General features: G+C 45.2%; 1 protein-coding gene across 7 annotated transcripts in view; it reads right to left on the bottom strand.

Moving 5' to 3' along the window:
• Window positions 1–17,177, bottom strand: part of nectin1b (nectin cell adhesion molecule 1b) — a 149,527-nt gene that overhangs the window by 96,539 nt on the left and 35,811 nt on the right. For all 7 annotated transcript variants that reach the window (XM_061047064.1, XM_061047066.1, XM_061047065.1 and 4 more), the window contains exons 2-4: window positions 4,176–4,547; window positions 2,039–2,338; window positions 1,510–1,627 (exon numbers count right to left, since the gene is read on the bottom strand). In XM_061047064.1, coding sequence (XP_060903047.1) covers window positions 1,510–1,627; window positions 2,039–2,338; window positions 4,176–4,547 — 790 coding nt within the window. The remainder of the gene's footprint in view (window positions 1–1,509; window positions 1,628–2,038; window positions 2,339–4,175; window positions 4,548–17,177) is intronic.

Raw genomic sequence — 17,177 nt, 5'->3', positions numbered from 1 at the left:
CCGGCCTGTTCTGGATCGTTCCGTCACAGCCTTGTGCTGACCTCCACGGTGGAGCCCAGGGGAACCTTCACAACAGATTTGGCATCTCATTTTCACTGCAGCAATGGCCGTCCCCTCCTATCTGTCAGCACAGTGCCCTCGTCTTTCCAGATCACATCTCCTCACCCTCCTCCTCTTCGTCTCCTTCTCTCTCTCTCTCTCTCTCTCTCTCTCTCTTTCTTCCCTTATCTGCCCAAATCTCCCTTTGCCTCTTGTAAAAAGAAAACCCCAAACAGGTCCAGATCTTCTCTATCTCTGTCATCTTTCTGTCGCTGCTGTGTGTGTATCACTGTGTTCCTGCCCTGAGAGGGAAATGTATGCAAAACAGAAAAAGGGAAGGAAAAAAAAAATGCCTCATTAAAATCCAACAGTGGCCTGTAGAGTAGATACAATGAGGCCACAATGGTCTATTAATCCACATCCACTCATGTCCAATGACATATTTCTCAATCCATCCTTCACTGAGCAATTACAGGACAAATTGCTACATTTATCTCTCAATTTTACCGTATAATACTTTCATTTAAAACTGTGATACGCTCAGAAAAGTTGTTTAATATTCAAAAGGCTGCACAGACTTTTCTTTTTTTTCCCCCCTGTAATGGAGCGAAAAAGTTTGATCGAGACAAATTGTTCAAAAACATTTCTTGCTATCTAGCCGTTGTTTTCCCTTCCATGTCTCCGTGCTTTTATATTCAAACAACATCATTTCAGCATGACCAACCTTTCATGCCGTTACTCAAAGCAGATCAAACCCAGCGGTTATTTAGTGACTCCCCGGGGCCTTGAATACATGTTTGCATCTCCTCCCGCTCATGTATTAGCAGTGATAGTCTCAGAGGCAGAAACACTGATGTCAGCCCTGCGGTATGCCGCCCTAATCCAGGGACTCTGTACACCAGCGTTCAGTTTCAGCCGGGGACAAACCGCTGCTCTCTCCTGAGAACACAGCAGTTCTTAACAATGACGTTTTTTTTGACCCTCTTACCTGCATGCAGGTCCTTAACACTTCAAAGCGAAAAAATTCCCACAGCAAAGCGAGCTGTGGTCTGTTTGCATTTATCTCACAGTATCTGCGAGCATCAGGCAGATAGGGGCGTGTGTTGCTCTGTAATTGGCCCATTGTGCTCTGCCTCAGGTCCTAGTCTTATCTTCATTACATGTTCTATAAACAAACAAACACACGGAGACACATTTCTGGAGACGACGGAGGAAGCCGCTGTGTTATCTCCTGAAGATTACTTTTTTTGTATATATATGCTGGAAACAAATGTTGGAAAGGAGCTGGATCCATTTGACTAAGCCATTCTATAAATGGCCTTCCTGTGCTTTAGTAAGCCCTCCACACACACACACACACACACACACACACAGAAGTTGTTTTTTTTTTCTAGTAAGAAAATAACACGTAGCAATGCTGTCTTGTCTTGAGAGCCTTAAGGGCTTCTGTTAGGGTTCAGTCAGACTCACAGTTTCCACTGGTAGATGGTGACAGGGGGGTTGGCGTCGGCTCTGCAGGTCAGCTGAACGTTCTGACGGTTCAGGTACCAGTTTCCATCAAAGCCCTCGATCTTCACCTCAGGTTCATCTGCAAAGGAAGGAGGCACGATACAGTCAGTCATTTCCTCCACAACATGGTCTGTTTCTCAGACTTACACTACTTTTACAATTGATGTAGTTAAGATCTGAATACTGTTACTGCAAAAAAAAAAAAAAAACATATAAAAGTTATTTTCAGAGAAAAACTTTTGCAAAAATGCGATCTTTGAAATGACAAGTAGGCGTTTGGTGCGTTTCCAGCAGCTCATTTGCTTTTTTTATTTTATTTTTTACTTTGTACAAATGGAAATGTTTGGGAGCTGTGTTTACAAGAGAACTTTGTTTACTGTGAACTGTGGCGATCAGTTTACACTTTCAGCCAGGAAATAACTCTTGGGTGTCTGAAAAAAAAAAGTCTAAAACAACCTGCTGAGGTTCGAGAAAGAGGACGTGTCCTTACACTGCACGTTGAGCACCACGCTGTCGGTGATCCTCTCGTTCCTGTACGACACGATGCACGTCAGCCTCTGCCTGTGGGTCTCGCGGCTCGGCACCACCACGTAGTTGCTCCGCACGGTCACCGTCCCGTTTTGGTTGCGCGTCTCCTGGAACGTGGCCTCGCCCTTCAACCTGGTGTCCCATTTGATCACGCTCGGGGGCTTCCCGTTGGACGACGAGCAGGTGGCGACGGTCATCTTGCGTTTCTGAGCCCTCGCCACGATGGTGGGTGTCGTCAGGTTCATGCGAGTCAAGGGCCGAGCTGCGGAGAAGAAGAAAAAAAGCCAAGTGGACGGTTAATTACAGAAATCTTGTGTTTTTCTCTTTCACTTTCCTTTCTCATGCTGGTGTCTAATTTGGTCTTCATCACCTACATCAGCTTTGAAGTAAATTAAACGGAGGGGATGAGAGATGAGAAACAGTGGCGTAACACAAATCAGGGGGAAGTTTTTGCTCCCGTCTCTTCCTCAAAGCTGAAAGCAGTTGTCAAAGCTCTTACAGATGTAGAACCCTCTTGCCTACCCAAATGCACAGTCATCCAATTTGAATCCTTTGTGAGTTGCCAATTAGCAATCTACTCTTGCTACATCAAAAGGGAAGGCTTGAGCTGGAGCGAATGCACAACAGAGAGAGAGAGATAGGCTGTGAAGAGGCCTCTTTGAGCGCTGCTGCTTGGTTATCTGCACACAGGTTTGTGCCGCTCACTGAGCCACACAAGCCTTAAAAAGACCTGAGAGGCTCAGTGACACAAAATGGGGACTCAGAGCTGACAAGCAGCCCTGGCAACAGGGACTACTTAAGCCGAGTGCTTTTTCCCTTTACTGGGACTTAATGGAAAACACACCAACACTTAATTTCTAATTAGGCCTCTAATCAGAGTCAGCGCAAGACCTTTTCAAGGCTGCCTCTTTTCCAAGATAAACTACATCTCCAGGCGCTCCTCTTTTTTTTTCCCCCACAAGATGAGATTATTCAAACGAATTACATTCTCTGAAGTGGCCTTATTGATTTCCGTCTCACCTGCCATTTTTATTGACCACTCTCTGCAGCACTTTCCTGTTTTATAAAAGCCAAATGGGAAGTGGTGTTAAAGGACACGTCAACCCCGGGTCTTCACCTCATGAATTCATCAGAATGATTTTCACTTCATTGGTGATCGTGTACACTCAATACACTCAAATTGTCTCAAATGTCCTCTGTGGAATAAGAAGAGCCTTTTTAAGACGCTTAGCGGTGCTGCTCATCAATCACAGACTGGGCTCTTGAACTGTAAACAACCCAGTTAGAGCTGCAGCTTTCGCAAACAGAGACGGGACATCTGGTTTGAGGTGTTTCACAGGAATTTCAAAACTAGTTTACAACAGAGCCTGTGGCAAGGTAGTGTGGAAGAGAGGGGCTGTGAGTGTTTCTTTTGGCCTTTCACTAAAGTGGACGATGGCCCTTTGTTATCTGATTCACTCAACTTTCTCTGCCTGAAGTCAAAGAGAAACCATATTTAAGAGACACATTGTACATTCCTCTGACAACTCGTCAGGCCAGCAGTAACATGTCCGAGGAAATTACTCCTCGACTGATCTCAACAGTTTCATGTAGAAGCTTGAAAACGACCCCGAATGCGAACCGAGGCGCGCGGAAAGCTACGCCACAAAGAGATTCCGATTGTGCTACTGTGTGCCGATTGATTTTTCTGTTTTCCAGAGGAAGCCGGAGAAACAATTTAAAACCGCAGGTGATGACGAACAAAATGTACCACCGCAGAGCTGCCAGCAGGAGGTTTAAATGTTTTTCCTAGAAGATAAAGGCTTTTTTTTTTGACGGGGTGGGAAACATTTTGCTGAGAATATTGATGCAGCCGTTAAAGGCCTTTCAAGTTTGTAACTTTGCTTTTTCACAGAGCTGAAATATGTGTTTGAGTTCATTAACTTCAAACTTATGCTCTATGTGCTGCAAAGGTTTCATGTAGAAGAAGTAAACAAGTTGAATGACATCAACCGAGAACCAAGATTATGTTCTCAAGATTAACTGTTGATCATTTAAAAAAAAAACATTTTGTCAATTTTACCATTCAAATGTTTCTCTATTTCTGTCCAAGTTCTTACCATACACGGTGAGGTTGACCGTGTTCTCCCGGTTGCCTGCGGGGAACGTCGTGTACTCGCAGATGTAGGCGGCCTCGTCGGACAGCTGCAGGTTGGAGAACACGATGGTGGTGTCCTCCAGTGAGGGCGTGCGGTGGCGGACCGCCGCCTGCTTGAAGGTGACTCGCTCTTTGAAGGGCGGCAGGACGGACACGCCGAGCGCCGGGTTGGCGATGGCCACGTTCTGCTTGGTGCCGTTCAGCTGCTTCTGCCAGGTGACTTGAGAGATCTTGACCGGTGGGTTACTGTTGATGAAAATGCAGCGCAGCTCCACTTGTGATCCCACGAAGCCCGACTTACTGGAGTCCATCTGTACCATCTGTCCATGGCCAGCTAGAAGAAACAGAGAGAAGGGAAAAAAAGAAAAAAAACATTTAATTACGATTAACAAGTGTCCAAGGCCGAGCAAAGCACTCCAGTCAATAGCAAGTACATGCCCGGAAAGCCAAGGAGTCAATTCAGCCTGGTAGGTAGTACATGCACGCACAATGCTCTCGCAGTCAAACTCATGGATTCAGCCACACACTCCTATTCTGCTACACAGCCTGTCCCACATACATCAGTGTAAAGAGTTGCTACATGGTGGAGGTTTTTTTTGTGTGGAAAAGCAGCGGGAGTTATTAACATAATGGGCACATCCATACGGCCCCCGTCTCCGAGCACGAGGGTCCTGTTTCTGATGAGATGGAAGGGGCCGAGCGAGAACCAATGCATCACTAATGAATGAGTACAAGGGCAGTGAGTCGGAGCCAAGTCATCGTCTGCCGCTCTGCCCTCCACCCACCCGGCAACACACGGCCGGACCGTTGTAATTTTAATTACTTTTTTTTACTCGCTAATACTTCAATGACTGCCTGGAGCTCCCATTAAGAGAAACAATGCGGAGTCCTGTGTAAGCACTCAAAACAGTGAGAACACACACATAGGCTATATAAAAAAAAAAACAGTAATTATTTAATGTCTGAAGCTGTGAGGAGTTTCAAAGAAGCAGAGATCAATTATTAAAGACAGGCCTGCTGTAAACTCGCCTGTGGTTTGGACTTTTATAAATATGTTGACCTCTCACTAAACTCGATTGTCAACTTGGCCGTTCCTTTCTTAGCCTCTGCTTTTCTTTTAGAGCAAGAGCAATTAGCAGAGGAGAAAATAAACAATTTGGACCAAGAAGTTTATGATGAATCATTCCCTAAAGTCATTTATTACACAATCAGTCAAACATGTGCTTGTTTCAGCCACAGCTTTTCCGCGTCTTTGTGTTTAATGGCAGCGTTAGTAAGTGCTAATGCTGCCATTAAACATGCTAAAGGAATAAACATTTACCATTCGAGTGTAAAAGTGTGTTTGAAAGGGCTTTGAGTGCTCGTAGACAAAAAAATGCTTTTACCATTGAAGTCATTCATGAAAACTGACTGATCGAAATTGAAAGAAAATATTGCAGCCTTTGCAGACTTCTAATTTACTCAATTGTTGGTTGTACTTGCAGAAAAAACTGTTTTGGCTTCCAGGTGACCTGGGGTCTGAACGGACTGCAGTCTGAACAGATGTGTTACTGAAGTGCTGCAGGGCTCCTGCCTCCTGTTTGTCTCCGACACATCTTTGTTATCTCAGCCTCTGATTTATGTTCCTTCCCAGGTGAAGTCTGATGTTGTCCCATTTCCTGGTCGGACAACCCCATGGCTGCGTATTCGTATTTACAACCAGCCTCGGCTATAATTATGTCCCATGGATGGGCCATGATGGACCCACAGGAAGAAGGACTGAAATCCCTCCGTTAATCACATCGGACTCGTAAAGCCACCACCAGTGAATCAGGTCATAAACGGAGAGAAAAAACACGCCGTGGCCTCAGGCGAAGGTGTGGGGCTCACACGCACACATGCGCCACAAACACAGCGGCTCTTTAACGCTGAGTTATTGCATGGCGATGATGGATAATCGCATGCGTTCGGAGATAAAGTTCCCACAGGGGGCTCTAAAAATGTGTAAGAATACGCGAGAGAGATCCATTTATGCATGCACCCACAGAATACTGTATCTGATGGAGTCCATCTTCACATGGATCTGTAGCCGGGAGGAGGAGGGGGAGGCGTGTGTGCATGCTGGCTGTCACACTGTTGAAGCAGCAGCAGCAGAGAATGTTGTGAAGGGATTTCTTATTAGAAATATATAGGTAGGCAGCCCGAAGGACACCGCAGCAAAACATATGCATGGAGAGAGGAGCGAGTTGGCGGAGAGCTGGCGGAGAGTGTGGCTAGACGACCATTAAGGTGAACATTGTACTTCTTTCCATCCATCACGGCGGGCACACAACTCTCAGGCCGGGAAGCAGTGCATTACCACAGAAAGGCAATTTCCATCTATTGTTACGTGCTTTCACTCAAGTGCAGCCGCTCCTGCCTACCTCTAATCATATGAAATAACAAAGTGACAACCTTTTGAAGTTACTGAGTGCACATCATCTTTCATTCCCGTCCTGACCACATCAGCAAGACTCTGTCTATAGAGATTTAAACTTGGGGGGATTTGACGATGACAGATTGATTCCCTAATACAGTTTGACAGGGAGGACTGGCAACCTTGTCATCCGCACCTTGAGGAACACCTGTGTCCTTGTGCACCTCAGGGCGGGGCTTGACTCCATTTTTATCACAGCTTTGGATTAGCCGTCCTGGCAGCTGTAGTGTGATATTTCTTGAAATAGCAAACACAATTCACTGTCTGACAACACTGGTTAAAGTTTAATCTTAAGTTGGAGGGAAGTGAGGGGGGAGGGTGCTGTAAAAAAATAAAAAAAAAAGTCATAAATATGTACCTGGTCGGATCTCATCCCCTTTGTTAAAACAATAGTGGAAGGGGGCTGGCTGTGTGAGGAGCTGCAGCCCCTCCCTCGCTCTGCCCTTCATTCTCTGAGGCTGATGCTCCCAGCTCAAATAGAACCAAATAAACAGCAGCTCTCGCAAATGGAAACCAGAGGAATAGGCGTAATTACAAAGCCACAGAGTCTAACCCCCCCCTCATTGAAGGACCTGGGGCGCCTACGGAGACCCCTTTCACTCAAGGACTGGAGGAGTCCTTGGCTGAGCTCGGAGTCGAGCTGTAATTACAGACTAGACCACAGAGTGGCAAAGCCATGCGAGAGCAGAGCCACATACATGCAAGAGGCATTAAGACGGTAGATTTAGTGAGGCTCATGAGAGGCAGCGGTGCACAAACAGAGGAGCACAGCAGCAGCAGAGGAAGAAGAAAAAATAAAGAAGAGATGGGCGAAGAAGTGGGAGAGGGAGAGAGAGAGAGAGAGTGAGAGAGACAAAAGAGGAAGGCGGGGCTTCAGGGAGATTTGTAGGTGTGCTGTTGGTTTGAGTCTGGCCCGGCGTTGGCGTTTGAGCTGCTGTTGCTTTGTTCTCACACTGACAAGAAGGTGACTGGGGGGACAGTCATGCTCCAATACACCTGAGGCTACACACTGCTCTGACTGATGCCAGTAAAGCGAGGAGCCCCATTTCTGGGAAGAAAATCAGCAATAGGACAAACAAACACTGCAGAAAAAGTATGCCCAGGCTGGCAGGGTATAAGAAAAAAAAAAAAAAAAGAAGAGTCGCTCGATTCACTCCAGGTGAGCTGTGTGGATCAAGGGGGACATAAGGGGAACTATTAAAACAGCTGCTGTGCCGTCTGGCCCTGTGCTGATAGCAAGAGAGTCACAAGGCCCCGGCACAGCGCTGTGCACACACATTCAACCGTAATAAGATCCGGCCCGTCAGGCAGCAAGGAGAAGCATGTGCTTTGTGTTGTGTTTGCATATGGCTGCATTGGACAGTGTGCGAGAGAAAAAAAAACAGCTTTCATTCAAATAACCTCCATAATGTTTGTGGAAAATATCCAGGAAAAAAAACCAAAAAAAAAACCAACCCTGCAGGGTAAATCTCCACCGCAAATACTTCTTCTGACAAATGCTGAGGGTGCATGTGTTTAAATCAATCAAAGATTTTATTACCCACATGGGAAAACAAACACAGACATGAAAAACAAGCTCCATTCCTTTCTGTAACAAATCAAAAATGAATGAGAAACATGACATTAACTTTTCATATTTGCTCTTTTTGTCTGTGTCGCAGAGAGAAGAGAATCTAATGAAAGTTTCATGCCAAATATACTCCATTCATGCATCTTGTTTGTTCCCACATATTCTTCAGTATAATGTAAAAGCAGGCCTTGTTCTACGCATGAAACAAAACAACACTATACAACTCTACACTGAAAAGCCCCGCTCCAACCTCTAAAGCTCCTTCTCCATAAAACAACTGCTATTTTGGCAGCTCATCTCGCAAACGGATATGTAACAATATTGTCTTTTTTTTTTTTCCCCCTCTTAGCTGAACTGGCCAACAACCAACAACATTTCAGGAGACAATTATTGGCTCGTTCAACCGTTACTTTGGCCGAGCTCCTCCAACAGAAATCCATTTGTGTCCCGAGTCACACGAAGTTCAGAATAATTCACCTCTCGCTGCGGCAACGCGAGGGGAGGCAAAGATTAAATAGGACTCGATGCATATTTTAGAAGAGGCACTCATTAATGTCTTCTATTTAAAGCTGCACCAGGCAACTTGGCAAAGAGTCGCTCCCAAATGGCTGCGAGACGTCGCCGTTTGAAGTTTTGAAGACTTCAAAACCCAGAAAAATGTGTAATGTGATGTCATTTATCCGCATCCTTTTTTTTTTTTTTTTTGGACTTAAATGTTGTCTTCTCAGCAGCTTTTAGGGGCGGAGAAAGTGAAGAGTGAAAACATATCACTTTTATTTTTCTCTGACTGTGAAGATCTGATGCTTTTTGTCCAACGGCAAAATGTAAATTAGTTTGAATGTGCCAAAGCTTTAACAACAGAGTTTGAAGAGATAACTGTGTGTTTTTTTTTTTTTTTCGCAGATGCATCAGCCATATTTTGGTCAAAACATGTTTCCAAGTGCAGCTCCAAAGCTCACCATCGGGAAGACACGTCATCTCCTCGTGCTCGATATGCTTTTGGTTGCTCTTTTGTTTCTTAAGTGGGATGCTGGGAGATAAAACATGGCTTGAGCCACTCGGGATAATGACTGTTTAATGAAGCCCCAGTTCCCACGGCAATGGCACAGGCCTCTCTGCTCCCCTATTCAAGGCCACACATGGGGTGTTTAGGGGGAGTCCAAATCTTCACACAAAAACCCTCCCATTAGCAGCTTGTTTATTCCCCTGCTGGAACATTTTTCGTTCTGTTTTTTTTCAGGGGGCTCAACCAGTGGCATTTTGCATGTGTTATCAACAGATAGAAGCGCTTTCTAACACAAGTGATGGTATTACACTACGGGATAACGGTCTCACTGTGTTTAAGGCTTCATCAAATCCAGATATAGGGCCCTTCATTTAGCTCCAGCAGCCATCTTCTCTGTTTAATGTTGCTATTTGTTGACTGTTACCGCTCAGCTCTTTGATATTGAGTGTCGCAGAATTTGTTTTAATCTGCACTCGGCACTATTTGATGGTGCTTCAGCCGTGTCTCTTGGGTAAACAGTGGTGTACCTGCCAAAGCAGCTCTCTTTACCCTCCATCTCCCCGAGCAAACATCCAACTGCAGAGGCAGGCGAAAAGCTCGCGGAAACAGATGGTTAGTAGACCTGTTCCTCATTTTCCACTATCTGGTTCAAATTTGAAATAGGCTTTTGTACAACACACTCGTTCATTGATGACAATGTAACATCTGCTGCGCTGTAAATTTTAATGATTATCGGAGAATATTTATTATGTTAGGCAACTTCCCAATCTGGTAATGCTCCATGAAAGGCGCTGTGAATTTCATTTTTTTTTACTATTCCCAGCGGCGGTTTGTTTGGTGGAGGGGGGAGACGAGAGTAATGACCGAGCGAGGCAGCACAGTAGTGGGTGTGTTTTCCAGAGGGGTTATAAAATTACAACTTTCAGGTTGGCAGCGCGTAGCATTAGCCGCTCAACCATACGCAACGATTCTCACCTAATGTAGCTGCGTCGTCTCTGAGGCAACGAGAGGTTCAGAGCACAAGCCCACACACACACACACACACACACACACACACACACGCCCCTCCAGCAGCTTTAAGGCGTTTCAAATGTCAGGGGGGATGCATCAGTTCGCCTGCAACGGAGCTTCTCATCCGGTTTCAGCGGGATAATGATTCATCCTCGAACGGAACACTGGAAAACACTGCTACTCCATTTTGTTAGCGTACGGGTTTCAAAGAAACAAACAGTGATGACACAGTGGAGGAGATTCTGCCCTCTTTGGGAGATTTTTTACTCTCATCTTTGTATTTAATATATACAGTGAGAACCAGTGCCTGCAGTTTTTCCCTGTAATTATTGCTGTTGTATTCTGGTCTAAAAGGAAATATGTTTGAAGTAATCTGGGATTTTAGTTGTCTTTGACCGCGGCAATGACAAATAAAGCTGGGCCAAAAATAAAGCTTTTGCCCTAGAGAGAGCGGCAGAGAGGGAGAGGGTGAAAGAGAGAGGGCGAGAGAGGAGCACATGTATTGAGTGTAAACACAGTATCTGGGAGCTCTGACCCTCCTCCCTCTCCCCGCAGCTTAACTAAACAAGGCCATCACGGTTTCGGTCCTGCGACACAAAATAAACAGCCCTGACGTTACCTGGCCAAATGGTGAGATGACATCACCAACTGATACCAGAGAGAGAGAGAGCAACTGTCAGTAAACAAAAGGCAGCATACAAGTGGAGCGGAGTGGAGGGAGAACCCCCCCCCCCCCCCCAGACATCAACCTGGTAAATGAATGACTGCAACCGTTTCAGTCCGTGCTTGTTTGACTGAAACCGAGGGCTGAAAACAGGGAAGAGATCCAGGTGTTGAAAGAGACAAAGTCTGGTTTCACAAATAAGATGTGTTGAGCAGCTACATAATAACATGTTGCTATCACACTCAAGCCAACCAGACAATTAGTCACAACAAAGCCTCTCCTGCCACAGAGTGTGGCGTGTGTGCTGGTTATTATTTAATAATTTAAAAGTTTCCCTCGGCTTTTCAAACTGGGGGGGGGGGGGGGGGGGGGGGGGGCAGCAGCTGTTGGACGTCTTAATAAGAGGGAGATGATCAATAAATAACAAGGGCTCCTGCAGAGTGATGCATTATGGTTTCCCAGACAGGCCGCGCCCTGTCAGCTGCAGGTATAGGCTCAGGGCACAGGGGAGATCAGGGGTTACACTAATGTGATGTAGAGGATTTTGGGGGGGGGGTAAGCAGTAGGAGTGACACGCTGTGGGTCAGACGTGATGAGCAGATTAGAGCACTCAGGATATTAAAGCGGAGGCGGAGACCGTGCTGCAGGCAACACACCTCCCGTGGAAATCTCAGCATTAGCACACGGTGACACGGAAGCTTCGTCCACACCGCCTTTGTGACTCAGTACGCAACACAGCTGCTGCAGGAGCTGTTGGGATGCATGTTCAAGGAAATTCTCTTTTCATCTAGATCATTTATTCATGTCAAAGTGAACTAAAGTTAATTTACACTCCTATGTTAGATGTACAGGTAACCTTGGCCTTGAGTAGTTGATATCTGCTAAATTTAATATTTAAGCCACTTAAAGTCACATATGTCATCTTCTGGCCAACCTCCCAGAAGTGAGGATTTGTTGCGTTTGTCTGTTATATTTGTTTCCATATGTTTGGGTTTTTGGACTGTGATTAAGCCTACTTAGCCAAGGGAATTCTATTCATTAATTCATTTAAAAAACCATCTGAAAATAATTGACAGAATAAGAGAATTAATCATTTGCTGCAGCCTTTGTCGCCCCTGGTTTGGACAGTTGCCTACATTCTCGAATGAGTCAGTATTAAATGCTGTTCTTCAAACTGTACACACAAACATCTTCACTGAGTAGGTTTCAAACAATGACACACGTGGGACTTTCTATAAGGATGCTTTCAGAGTGGGACATATAGGACGGGGGCAGTGAGTCAGTGAGAGCCCGTACAGCAGCAGCAGCAGCAGCAGCAGTAACCTATACCTCTGTTATGCACTCTGTAAATACAGCAGGAAATGCATATATAAAGTCCTGCCAAAAAAAGTGCTGAGGAAGAGTCTGGCCCGGGACAACCATGTATGACAAATCCTTCTCTCACACCATCTGTTCCATTGTCCAAAAGTAAAGATAAGTCTTGCACAAAGTACAAACACAGAAGACTTTGATGTGTTTGTGTTGGATACTTGAAGATTTTCAAAAATCACAACAACTATTCGGCTGAAACTGGATGATCAGTTATTGGCAGCGCATGAGGAAGGGATGGACATGTGATGCGGAGATCCGTCTCTGCCTGGTGAGTGAAATGACATCAGACAGGTGTAAATCCACACACCTCCATCAAGGTGACCTTTAGAAATACTCAGTGAGGACACAGAGTATCATTTTTGGCGTCTGACCTGTGTTGACCTTTAGCGGTGAGTTTTTTTTCTGCCTCTTTTTGACAAAGGCCAGTTGATATCGCACGGGCATGCAGGAGGTAGGAAGCCCCCCCCGGGTGCGTAAACAGGTCCAGTAAAAGCATAGCAAGAAGCACTGTTGCATGACCAGTGGCTTATTAAACCAAGAAAAGAGAGTGCACAATCAATATTTGATTAGAGTCAGTTGTGATTTTTTTTCCCTCCACATTATCTCCAAACAGCCCCCAAAGATTTCTTGAAAGAAATTAATGCTGTGCACATCATACATTTTTAAAGAGGTGTGGAAAAAAAACCAGAAGAAGTGGCTGTCATCAAAGTGCATCTCTAATTGTGGTTGGGACATAAACAGGACAGCAGGGGCAGCGAGCAGCAGCTCTGCTTGTTGTCGCTATTTTTCTCCAGCATTGCTGGTGCAGGCCATTTATACAGCGGCTCCATTAACATATAGGAGAGGGAATTCACACTCCAGCTGGAGTGGGCAGTGGGCTGAAGCCCCAGTCTGCTATCAATTAACAAGCACACTTAGTATGTGTCTGCGTCATGATCACCATGCTGCACATTTGCACAAAACAAGTGTTGTCACCCTCGCCCCTCTTTGGCCGATTACCAACCTGCTCGCAACATGTGATGGTCTTGGACTGCAACATTGCATGCAACCAACAGCAGCAATAAAATCATCTTGCCAGTAGCATCAACCTAATACTATAACCAAGCAGTCATGCCTGTGCACGTGTACAAGGAATTAAGTAGAAATAAACACGATTATGAATTTCGCCCTGCAGTCACATCATTTTGGCATGGATTAGCATCATGTTCTCACTGGAGAAATGGATGTGCACAGTTACTTAAGCTGATACACTTAGATATGCTACACTTATTCAGCCCTGGACATGTTATCTAATCTTGTTATTTCAATATTTTTTCATACATGTAATGCGCATACATTTTTATTCCTGTGGTATAACTGAGCGATCGGCTGCACAATCAGCACGAGGTGTCAGGCGTTGTTTTGTTGCAGCTTATTTTGCTCTGACTTCTCTACAACAATGCCTCTGGACTGATTTCCTCTGACACACAGAGTTGCAGTACGCGCATCAACATCAAGTCTGACATGTAAACAAAATGACAAGATTGATGCTAACATGTGGCAGAGGTGGCTACATGGGAACACGCAGCATTTTCAGCATAAATGTTGGGAGTCTGGCCTTTGCCAAATTCTCCTTTTTCATGTGTGTTTTGATCAGAAACCTTCTACGAAATCCAGCGGTTCTAGGCAGAACTCCGAGACCAGGCCTGAACCGTTTCCTAAACCACGACCGCAGCCTATCTTTCCAAGGCGAGTAAGGGCTTCATGTTCCACATACATATAACCGTTGGAATGCTCACCACATCTCAGGACAGTGTTCATATTCTGCTGCATGTGCTTTCCAGCTGGGATCCAGTGTTGTCTTTCCCACCAGCCCCCTGACCTTCATCATATACAGTTCACACAGCTCAGATTGTTTTCTCAGTACATCAAACTCTACACTACATGGGATATTATTAAATCTACAGTCTCCATTATTGGATCTTCTAATACCACACCCATTTATCTTTAATGGTTTTGCATCACTAAAGACAGAACACTGGCCAAATGAGCTCCTTTGTGAGACTTAATCAATACCCCAAAAAGTAATTTCCTGGAGTTATTTGCCTGTCATCTGCACCTTTCATTCTTCATACTGTGGCAGTGTTTTTGCTGGAGAGATTTTAAAGAACACATGAAATAACAACACTTCAATGTCTGCAGGGTCTGCAACTGGCCTTTAAAAAGAAAAGCAACTGGCATGGAGACATGTCTAGGAACCACAAAGCCACAGCAAGGGGAAAGAACAGCCTGAAAGCCGAGTCTGGGTTGGTATGAGTTACTCCAGTCTCCACTGGTTGTTAGAAGTCTAACAATGTGTATTGACACAGAGACCCAGGACACAGAAAAGCATTTGGTGAAATCTCAAAGATGTTCACGGGGGAAGAAAAAAACAGCACCGGTGCTTCTGAAATGTGACTGAAAAGAGAGAGAACGGGAGGTGTAATCAATCAAAGGAATCAAAAAAATCATGAAATGACTCTTTCCACAGTGGGTGGGCTGTGGGCTTTGGGCAGGAAATGAACTCATAGCGTCTTTTATTACGTGTAGCAGCTAAAAAGTGAAGGAGTGGGATTCTACACGTCTACGTACAAGTAGAGAGGGTTGAATAGAACTGAAACCCAAATTACAAGCGGAAGGGATCAACAATCACTTGCTACCAATCCGAACAATTCAGTTCAAAATGAATGCTAAGTAGCATCCAGATAAAATGAACAATGGTAAAGAGAGCCGCCAGCGACAGGAGATAATTGTGCAGTTCAATGCAATTTCAGTGTGGCCAAATTGTAACTGTGACTGCTGTGTGACTGCTCCGCTGACAGCTTGTGCTATTAACTGCAATCAAACCAGCACCATAATTACCCCACGTGTTAAGAGATATTCTGTAGTTAAACTTCACAGCGCGCCAGCTCGGACTCAGAAAATATGCAGGAGGATGCTTTGTGAAGTGAGCCTGCTGGGGATGGAACGGGTCGTGGCTCGTGGGGGCCTTTGATGAAACAAAGGGAGAGAGAAAGTTAGGCCGACAAGTCCTGATAGTGTATTACTATTGATCACAGGCAGGGACAGTGAAGCAGACAGTCACAGATAGATACCACAACTCAATTTGGCCATATTGAAATCTCTGTCCGTCTCTTAACCAATGGAGAGGCATACTTGTTTTTTTTTTTGGGAACGTCTGATTAGCATGCAAGGCTAGTGAAAGACAAGAAGAACAAGCTCGCATGAAGCCAATGTCTTTTCTCCTGAGGTTTACCCAGACTTTTTTCTGCCAGTCCCCTCACAAGATTCCTGTGTGGAGTCGGAGTGAGTGGTGTGTGAACGCAGCAGGAAAAGGAGGGGAGGTGGCGGGGCAGTCATAGCATGCAACCAGTGCATTACCGCTGCGATCTTCATGCACTTAATGGAACTGCGTTATAATCTCTTCTGCTCGCCAGTGGATACTGAGGATAAGTCCAATTCGACGAGGCGTTGATATAAAGGCGTAAAAAATTATGATTACTGCGTTGGGCTTTGCAGCTTTCGTCTGCCATCTTGTGTGTCTTACCTCCTGCCTCCCTACCTTCCCACATCTGAAACTCCACGCTGTGAGGGGACGTGTGAACAAAGCAACTCTGAAACTCTGAACTTTCTAGAACATTTTCGGAGTGCATGTGTGGAAACAGCTCGAGTCAACCTGGGAGCTTTTTGTAGCCACAAATGAATGTTCTCCCAGGTGAAAACGGCTCACGTGAACACCTACAGTTTTGACATTAATAGCCTCTGAAATGTGCTGACAGAGTTAAGACTATACCGCTCTCAGAGACACCAGGGCCCCTGTCCAGTGGGAGCCGGGGGTGAAAAAGCTGCACGCAGCAAGTGCAGACTTTCTCCTCAGGGCTGCGGGAGCATTATTTGGAGCTCTTAGCCTCGTGTTGCCCTCCCTTTACTGTGTCCATACTGTGGGCCGCTCATTGTTTGACAGGATTGACAAGCTCCCTGGCAGAGCTGATTAAAAGCTTTAAGGTCAGAGAAGTGGGACAGATATCGAGCGAACACCTGTCTCCTCGCTGTGAGCCAGTCCCCTACTGGGTGTGTCCTCGGCTGGTGCAGGATCAATGGCTCCATTAAGACTCAACCTGCACTTCTTTTTTTTTCTCCCCTGACAGCGCTGCTTTGGCTTGCAAACAACCTTTTCACCTGAGTCTTCCTCTTCTTCTGCTTCCCCCTTTTATTCCGTCAAAAAAGGGAAGTGTTTTTCTCAGTGGGAGAGGATCATATTTTCTTCCAACTAAGGGCAGCAGCTAGCCTTTGCTTTAATAAAAATACATCCACAATAAAATGCAAGCACACACACGGCAATGTTTTTTTTTTTTTTTCCAGCTTCAGACCTAATTTCATTACGGCTGTCCACATCCGGGTAAAAATAACCCTGAAAGCCCGGATGCCCAGTGAAGATTTGCCAAGGGATTATAGATCATTAAAGAGATGTTTGAAGTTCACTTGAAGCCTCTCCAAATAAGTTACCCGAATCACAGACTTTACGGTGTCTTGTTCCACATGTTCTCTCTCACGCTGTACTTGGTTTGCTTTTTAAGAAGAAAAAAAAAAAGAGGGTATCACAAGCTGAAGCTGCTGGTCATGCTCTCTGGAGCCTTGATCCAGAAATGGACATTTCAATTTACTTGAGCCAGAGTTTGGATGATGGTGAATTAAGATATCGGCTCCTGTGGATACCTTACCGATTTCATCCCTTCCACTTACAGCTTCACAGAAGAGAAAAATGCTCTTCTTTAGACATTGTATCTCAAAATTATCTGTGAAATGAAACCCTAATACCACAGCTTTAGCCACGGGATAAGACTTCAAGGGATGGGTGACTTTCAACCA

This window comes from Labrus mixtus, chromosome 9 (genome assembly GCF_963584025.1).
Source record: "Labrus mixtus chromosome 9, fLabMix1.1, whole genome shotgun sequence".
In the NCBI taxonomy this organism is placed as follows: Eukaryota; Metazoa; Chordata; class Actinopteri; order Labriformes; family Labridae; genus Labrus; species Labrus mixtus.
This window is presented reverse-complemented; position numbering and strand designations above follow the sequence as displayed.